The 8,899-nt window shown below is 37.0% G+C and overlaps 1 protein-coding gene across 1 annotated transcript in view; it reads right to left on the minus strand.

Moving 5' to 3' along the window:
* LOC150104095 (dual specificity protein phosphatase MPK-4-like) overlaps window positions 1–8,162 on the minus strand; it is a 71,081-nt gene extending 62,919 nt beyond the window's left edge. Inside the window, exon 1 of the mRNA XM_090396773.1 lies at window positions 7,775–8,162. Within this exon, the coding sequence (XP_090252899.1) occupies window positions 7,775–8,061 (287 nt within the window). The 5' untranslated portion in view covers window positions 8,062–8,162. The remainder of the gene's footprint in view (window positions 1–7,774) is intronic.
* Between the last annotated feature and the right edge of the window lie 737 nt (window positions 8,163–8,899).

The raw sequence follows: 8,899 nt of genomic DNA on the forward strand, positions 1-8,899 counted from the left end.
CAATGCCTTCAACGATGAGACGAAGTGGGGTATTTTCCTTGTGGATCTTGGGAACTGCATATATGCATGGAAAAAGTGGATGGAGAGAGCGAAGAGAAAGGCAAATGTTTCTAGACAGTTTATGAGTGGGATCTCACTCAAGAATTGAGTAAATGTCACTCTGTAGTAATATTTTTATAATCTTCAAAGTTAAGGACAACTGTGGCATTGTCTTTATCTGCGGGAAGGATAATTATATTTCTGTTATTTTTTAAACTCTTAAGAGCCTGTCGTTCCGATGAAGAGATGTTATCTGTGGGTGGTTTTGCATTGTTGATGAAAAAGATGGATTCAATATGGAGAAGTTTTGCATCTTGTGAAGGGAGGAAAGAAGCAGCCTTTTCTATCTTGGTGAGGAGTGATTCTTTTGGGATAGATTTCGGAGAAGGAATAAAATTTAAACCCTTGTTCAGGATACTTTTTTCTGCATCTGAAAGGATGCGAGATGATTTATTAATTACAACTTTATCAGGGGTTTTGAGAAGTTCAGATTATTTTGTACTCTTTTTAGGGCTTCAAATTTCAAACCATAGTCATACAATCCTTTGGGATAAATCTAACAACATTTTCCGTTGCCATGACGAATTGGAGAGAAAAATTGTAGAATCTAGAGAAATCATCCTCAACCCTGTACATTTAAATAATAATTTACGCTATAACCTCCCAGACTGTCATTCTGCTGTGACAAATACTGGCGCTCACGAGATGCTATATGCATGCACTCACCCAATAACGTGGCCAACGAAGGAACAGCTTTGAATACATTAACTACAACGTTTTCACGTTAAATATGTATAGTGGCTTTCCAGTGCCGTTCAGTTTTTTATCTTCAATGTTTAATGTTTTTTCTTTTCTTTTATAAAAACACCTGAGGATGGCTGCAAAAAAGCCGAAACTAGTGTTGTTACTATGAAACCTTTTTCCTCGGTTTATGTCATTCAATTTTTTTAAATATATATATATATATACAGTAAAACTCCGTTTTTACGTTCCCGCAATTTACGTTTTCCTGCCATTTACATCATTTTCCGTTGGTCCCATCTTAAGGCCTATTCTTATGATATATTGTTTTCCCGCCATTAACAACTTGATGTGAACGTTATTTCCCGCGATTCGCGTTTTTTTCTCAGGTGGCAATACTGATTTTCGAATCGATTTCTGAAGAAATCTGCTCATTTCTGTTCCCAGATGGCATTGCTTTCGGCTGTAGTTTTGCTTCCGCCATCACGGTGACCTGCATGTTTGCAGCAGTAATGTAGTGATGAGCGATACCGTGATTTTTCAATCACAGTACAAATTGATATTGCAGAATTTCTGCTACGCAATTTAGCATGTAAAAGTTGTTTTCAAGTTGCGGTGGTGGATTATCCATGTTAGTAACATGGAGAAAAAAGACAGAAAATGTATTTCGGTAGAAGAAAAGATGGCAATTCTGTGACGTGTAGATTGGCATGCTGGAACACGTGTGCATTTAACAAAAGATCTTGGACTCTCAGTGTCCACTTTGAACATGATAGTAAAAAAACAGGTCAAGCATCGAACTCAATGCAAAGCAATCTGGTGCTAAGTCAAAAAAACAAAAGAAAAGCAAAAACAATCAACAAATAAAGATTATTTTAAATACATAAATGTAAGTAATTGTAAATTCATTTATTTTCAGTTATTAAATTTTATAATCTAGTATGTAGACTCACATACTAGCAGTAAGTCATTTTAGCCTTTTTAAATGTTTTTTTACATTTCCTGCTATTTACACTTTTTTCTATCAGTCCCCTGAAAAGTGTAAAAAAGGGGTTTTACTGTATATATATATATAGAAAACGGCTAAGTGGGAGTTGCTCTTAAGATAACAGTTGCCCAAATTTTTGGCAAATTAATACAAACTATATCTGTTCAGTAGTAGAAGGTTAGTAGAATTCTTCATAGCCATGGCTGACTCAAAAAAAAATTATCTTTCTGATCTATAACGACTTCTAAAATAGCACATTTGTTTTCTTCCATCTAATCCTGGGTGAAGATGTGTCCAAAGTGTAGTCTGCCATCCTGACTTGCATTAATAATGGTAACAAATGTATTTATGTTCTTCTAGGGGAATGCTAACAGATCTTCTTGTCTGCCCATAGTAAGCCAAGTCATAGTTGCAAGGAACTTCATACACATCCTGGAGTGTATGAAGTTCCTTGCAGTGAAGAGGGTGAAGTTTATCCTTAGGAGAGTGGATCAAAGTTGCTAATTTAATATGAGGCTTGTGATGGCTTTCTGAAAATGCCACATTTACAGAAAGCCACACAGGAAGATATCTACATAAATAATCACATCATCTAGCCCAACAGTATGGTATTTTAAAAACACTTACACACACAGAGCTAGAACGTTTTGTTTTAATGATGCAGTTCTGTTCACAGAACTCAAATATCTGCACCATGCTTTCTTGGTCAATGGCTACAATTCCTACAAAATAGACAAAATACTACATAGTCACATCACAATGGAGAAGGGAGAAGTCACATTACTTCTCCCTTCTCCATTTCTATTCCCTACGTCAGAGGTACATCAGAAAAGATAGCCAAAGTACTAATAAACATGGCCTTCGCACCACATTCAAACCTCATGTTATATTAGCAACTTTGATCTGCTCTCCTAAGGATAAACTTCACCTCCTGGAGCACATCCTGGAGTTTATAAAATTCCTTATGACTGTGACTCGACCTACTATGGGCTGACACAAGATCTGTTAACATCTGCCTGGAAGAACATAAAAAATACATTTGCTACCATTATCATGGCAAATCAGGATGGCAGACTACACTTTGGACATCCCTTCACCCAGGATTAGATGGAAGAAAACAAATGTGCTATTTTAGAAGTTGTTTTTTGAGTCAGCCATGGCTATGAAGAATTCTCCTAACCTGAACAAATATGGTTGCATTAATTTGCCAAAAATTTGGGAGACTGTTATCTTAAGAGCACTACCTCCCAAATAGCTGTAATACTTCTTTTTTTTTTAAACATCTTTTTATAAAATAGTTCGTTTAAAATTATTATGTATTTGTTCGTTATGTATGACCAAGACACTGGATGAAAAATCAAAGGAGCCAATACTAACTAGTTGTAATGGTACCAAATTCATCAATGAAAGAATGGGAAGAAAGGTAAGATGCAAGGCGATTGACTTTTTCTCTGGGTAATGATGTAACACAACCATTCAAGTGTGAAAGAGTTGGAAGCAAGGCTGGCTAAAAGTTACACCAACAATTTTGGCAAGGGCCAAGAAAGCATAACTGCCATTTGGACAAGTTTCTTACTTCTGGTAATTGTTGATAATTTCTTACAACTATTTTTGAGCTTAGCATAATAAGAAAAGGGAGATTTTGATGAAAGCTCATATGCTGGTTTGGTTTTGTACAGCATTCACAAATTTTTCAAGACCATCTGCCTAGAGAACCAAGGATAAGTGATAAATATTTAAAATGGAATGGGAAATGAAGGTTTCCATACCAATAAAAATTGTTTTACATGAACATTACTCTGTGTGTTGCTCAATGGTTGGGGAGAAAAAATGATGCTGGATCACGATCTGACTTGAACTTATCATTTTATGCCTATGTCCTGATACAAAGAGCGCATACTATGTTGCTGCTATAAAAGGGATACTGACCAGGGCAATGAGTGAGGGTTTCAGCCACAGTGAAAATAAATTTTTTTAGTTCTGAAGAAAGGACAAATCAGCTAATAATGATACTACCAAGGAAAATAAAAACATTCAACATAATCAGGCTCCTTCAGGATCACCAAGTCCCAATAATTCACGTTGGACCCCCCCCCCCCTTTTTGCTGGTCCTGATACTGATATCTAGAGATAATCAGATGAATGCTGCATTGTACAAGGCATTTATCAGCCTAACACATGGACTTCTCTGTGCCAATTTGGTCACATGGTGTTTCATTGTGAGGAGAAAACTCTGGGAAAGGTTCATCAGGGCTCTGAAATGCGAGTTATGGGTTAAGGAATTGAACTTGCATAGTTCAGTGGACAGGCTGAAAAAAATGATATTTATTATTATTATTATTATTATTACGGGCAACTCCAAGGAGTCATTGGACTCATCGAGGGAGGCCCCAAATCATATTCATCACAACTATTTGACATTCATACAGTATCTATCATACCTTGCCTTAAACTCATTCACTGTCACAGCATCCACCACAGACTCAGGGAGCGCATTCCACTCATTCACTACTCTAAAAGTAAAGAACCCAGCTCTAACACCTTTACTAACCACACTTTTGCCCAGTTTCCATGGATGTCCCCTAGTCCTCCCACAACCAGCCCTGTTCTCAAAAATATCTTCTGAATTAATTTTATAGAAACCCTTCAGTAATTTGAATGTCTCAATCATATCTCCCCTCCTCCGCCTATCAACCAATTTTTGCAACCCACAAATCCTCAACCTGTTCTCATACGGTTCATTCCACAGACCTGCTATCATCTTGGTCACTCGCCTCTGGATCCTCTCCACCTCCTCCCCATCAAGAAGAAACCTAGGTGACCAAATCTGAGCACAGTAGTCTAGATGGGGTCTTATCAAGGCTCGATACAGAGGAACAATAACCTGCTTGTCTCTGCTTGTCATCGTATTCTTCAGCAACCAAGTGATTTGATGAGCTGTTTTGGTCACTTTTGCAATGTGTCCCCTAAATTTCAATTCCTTATCTACCAACACTCCTAAATCTCGTGCCTCATCAATTTCCTGGAGCACGGTTCCACCAATGCAGTAAACTGCCGCCAATCTTTTCACCCCAAAATGCATAACCTTACATTTTGCCACATTAAACTGACATCCATTCTCCTTAGCCCAGACCTCCAATCTATCCAAATCATCCTGCAAAATTTTGACGTCATCTGCATTCACTATTGCCCTATCCAACTTCGCATCATCCGCAAACAAATGAACTGTTCCTCTCAGATCATTTCCTATATCATTTATGAACAAATTAAACAGCAGTGGTCCAAGAACAGATCCTTGTGGCACACCACTAGTCACAGGCCGTCTTGTGGACTCTACTCCCGAGTAAACCACTCTCTGATATCTCTCCGTCAACCACCCTCCTATCCATCTCACCAACCCTATGTCCATTCCCATATGCTGCAATTTACTGATTAGAATTCCATGTGGAATCCTGTCAAAGGCCTTGGCAAGGTCCAGTAGGATCACCGTAAACCCATTACCCTTATCCAGTTCAGCCGTCACTGTGTTATAATACGTGAGCAAGTTACTGAGGCATGACCTACCCTTCACAAAACCATGCTGTCCCCGATACAGTATCCCATTTTCTTCTATCCAATCTTGTATTTTCCTCTTGACTATTTTCTCTAAGACCTTGACAATGATTCCTGATATGCTAATCGGTCGGTAATTTACTACAGCAGTCTTGGAACCACCTTTATGCAGTGGAACTATTTTCCCCTCTTTCCACCCGCTCGGGACTAACCCAGACCCGAGACTCAAATTAAACAAAATGGTCAAGGGTACTGACAATTCTTTAGCTGCTTCTCGTACAACACGAGCTGGTATACCATCCAATCCCACAGATGTATTGACATTGAGGTTATGCAATAGACTACTCACCTCCACTTCATTAACCACAATTCCCGTATAATCTACTGGTTTATTCGTTTCTGCAATGTCACCACCTGGATGATATACTTTTGCAAAGTGCTCACTCAGTAACTCAACTATCTCAACTGATTCAGTTACCTCCCTACCATCGGCATTCTTTAAAATCAATCTGCCATGTACATTTTTCCTTTTACTTGCTACATATCTAAAAAACTGTTTAGGATTCTCTTTAGCCTGCATGGCCAATGTTCTTTCGTAATCCTTTTTTGCTTTTCTTACCACACTCGTCACCCTTCTGGCCTGTGCTTTATACCATTCATGTGCCTGCCGGTCACCCTTCTCCTTAAATTCCCTCCATAGTTGTTTCTTTTTTTGCAACTCAAGCTTAATGGTGTTATTCATCCATTTAACCCCTACTTGATTTATTATTCGGACTCTAGGTATACAGTCAGCCATTGCTTCATGCAAGCACTTCTTAACTACCTCCAATATGACAGACTTAAGTTGAAAGAATTTTACAGAATTGATTATATATAGTAGAAAACAAGAATGAGAGAAAGGGTCCATACCTGAAAGATGTATAAAGATGTGGCAAATAAAGAAGTTAGGACTAGATTTTTTTTTTTTTTTTTACATGAGACTATTGAATGAGCTGAACTGGCAGTGTGTGGTGAACCAAATGCATATATATAGATAGATATATAGATTATAACTAAATTTATATATATATAAAAGAAAACATTTTAAAATGAGTCTATGAATAAACTTTTAAAGAATTACACTTTATTCTTATATAGTAATATTCTCTTAAGTCTTTGAACTCTGTGGGAATAGATAATATATAGTGGCATGAATACCCCCACCCCTTTTTATTATTTTTATGTATTTATTTTTTTAATGCAGACTTCACCAATGAAAGGACAGACGCCTATAGCATGTCAATACTATGGGCAGACTAAGGTTTAGATAATTTGGAAAATCTTGCTCTAGAGACCAAACATGGAATTCTCTTCAAGCCATTTCATGCATTTAATAAGCAGAGTTGTTCATGGTCTTGCACAGATGATGAAATACATCTGCCACCTAAAGACACTCACAAACATCCATGCCCACAGTGGGATTTAAATCCACAGCCAGTTGGAAAGTGGGTATACTATCCACTCAAATGGCATGAGATACTCAATATAAACTCAAGTTTATATTGAGTATCCTCAATATAAACTCCTGCAGTTTATATTGAGGATACTGCTATTTAGTCTACATATATTCAGAGGCTTTCAGTGTTATTCTTCAAAGTTGGGAAGGACAATATATGATTCTTATATGTAGTCTCTCTCTCTCTCTCTCTCTCTCTCTCTAAGACTTGAACAAGACTGCTGTGTTATGAACAAATAATAATGTATGTCTGTTCAGTACTCTCAAGTTTAAAGGTATACATTTCAGACAGAAATACTGCAGAATGAATGTTATTACGTGCAAATCAAAATGATATCAGAACTCTACAATAGTGGTTATGGGGATAGACTGCAGACATGCAAACTAGCTTGGCAGGTGTGGTGACATGATTGCAACATTCAAACTGTTCAGAGGTATTTACAGGATTGATTTTAATATGTAGTAAAACAAGGGTGATGGTGTGTGCATGGGGGGGGGAGGACAGGGGACCATCCTTGGAAGTTGCAGAAAGTGATGGTAACTTTTCCTTTGCGGAGGGTGGTCAGACCATAGAATTTATTGCCTAATAGAGTGGTGGCTATGGAGATGGTGAATGGGTTTAAGGAGTAGTATTACATAATTTGTGTTATCTAATATAACCCTCCTGCAATAAGTCTTATGATTCCATGGATGTCCAGAATAATAATGACGTCAGGGAATATAAGAATACTAGTGGACACTAAGTTGAGATTCAGAGAATGCATTGTGAAAATAGTAAAGATGATTGAGAGGCTAGTGTATATTAATGTACTGTATGTTAACTGTGTGTGTGTGTGCATTCATCTGGCCTATATGTCTGTTTTCGACTGCACCATCCACGATCTTTTTTTTCAGATGGGCGATATGTCTATTTTTAAGATTGTATGTATATATACTTTCACTACATTAAATAAACTTACCAATGTACTAAGCAAGCACCATTTTTTATTCCATCATTAATAAATTCATTTGTTTCCCGAAAATGCGATAATAGATCCGTTTCGGGTTTATCATCTGCAACGATGTGCATCATTTGTAGGTCAACATTTTCAGGTTTTCTTAAAGGGAAAATATCGACTGTAAGAACATGAGTAATTCTCAGAAAACATAGTAGCTGTTCATTTTCCGCGGCATCGATACCGCCAATGAACAACCCGTGGTCAATTTCATCACACAGCTCCAGAAAATAAGTTGAATATTCTGACATAATAGCTATCAAACTATTTTATAAAACAAATGTTTGAAACGATCCTCTTGCCTACAAACTAAGACGCGATCGCACTTTCTCTTTTCTGATGGACATATAAAACAACAAATAATGATACCAATAATCGACTTTAAAATATGTATATTATGCACGTGGGTTCAGTGGATAGCAACAGCAGCGCATTCACTCAATTTTATTTTACTGTATCAGGTAATAAAAAAAAAAAAACAAAAAAAAAAAAAACAAATTATTTACTCACCATAATGACCCTAATTTTTTATGCTTTGCTTTTATTATCAAAGCAAAACTTTTTTTTAACGAGCATTGGCACTCCTCTTTAATAAGAGTTAAAAAAGTTAGAACTTTGATAATAAAATCAAACAGATGTTATGTAGATCCACTCTATCCATTAGCACAGGTTCCAAGTGAGTGGAAAGAAAGTCTCTGTGGTTGTCAGCATGGGTTTGTTAAAGGGCGATCATGTGTTTTACTAACTTACGCATGTATTATAACAAGATGGCAAATGTGTTGGACAAAAGAGATGCATATATACAGTGGTATACTTCGATTTATTATTATTATTATTATTATTATTATTATTATTATTATTATTATTATTATTATGTGACACTTCAAGGGAGTCCAAAGACTCATCGAGGGAGAGTGTGCCAACAGCATCTAACGATAGATCCCTTCCAACTACTAACCGCGCTCAAACTTGCTTAACTTTTTTCGTGAGCCATTAGTAGCAAAGGCTCTACCAATCGACCAACATTTTACAAACGCTTTTGATAGATTATTACACGACAAGTTGTTAAATCAAAGGTCGGTCGATTGG

The sequence above is a fragment of the Typopeltis vanoorti genome, chromosome 8 (assembly GCF_054136105.1).
Source record: "Typopeltis vanoorti isolate ZY-2024b chromosome 8, IOZ_Tvanoo_1.0, whole genome shotgun sequence".
In the NCBI taxonomy this organism is placed as follows: Eukaryota; Metazoa; Arthropoda; class Arachnida; order Uropygi; family Thelyphonidae; genus Typopeltis; species Typopeltis vanoorti.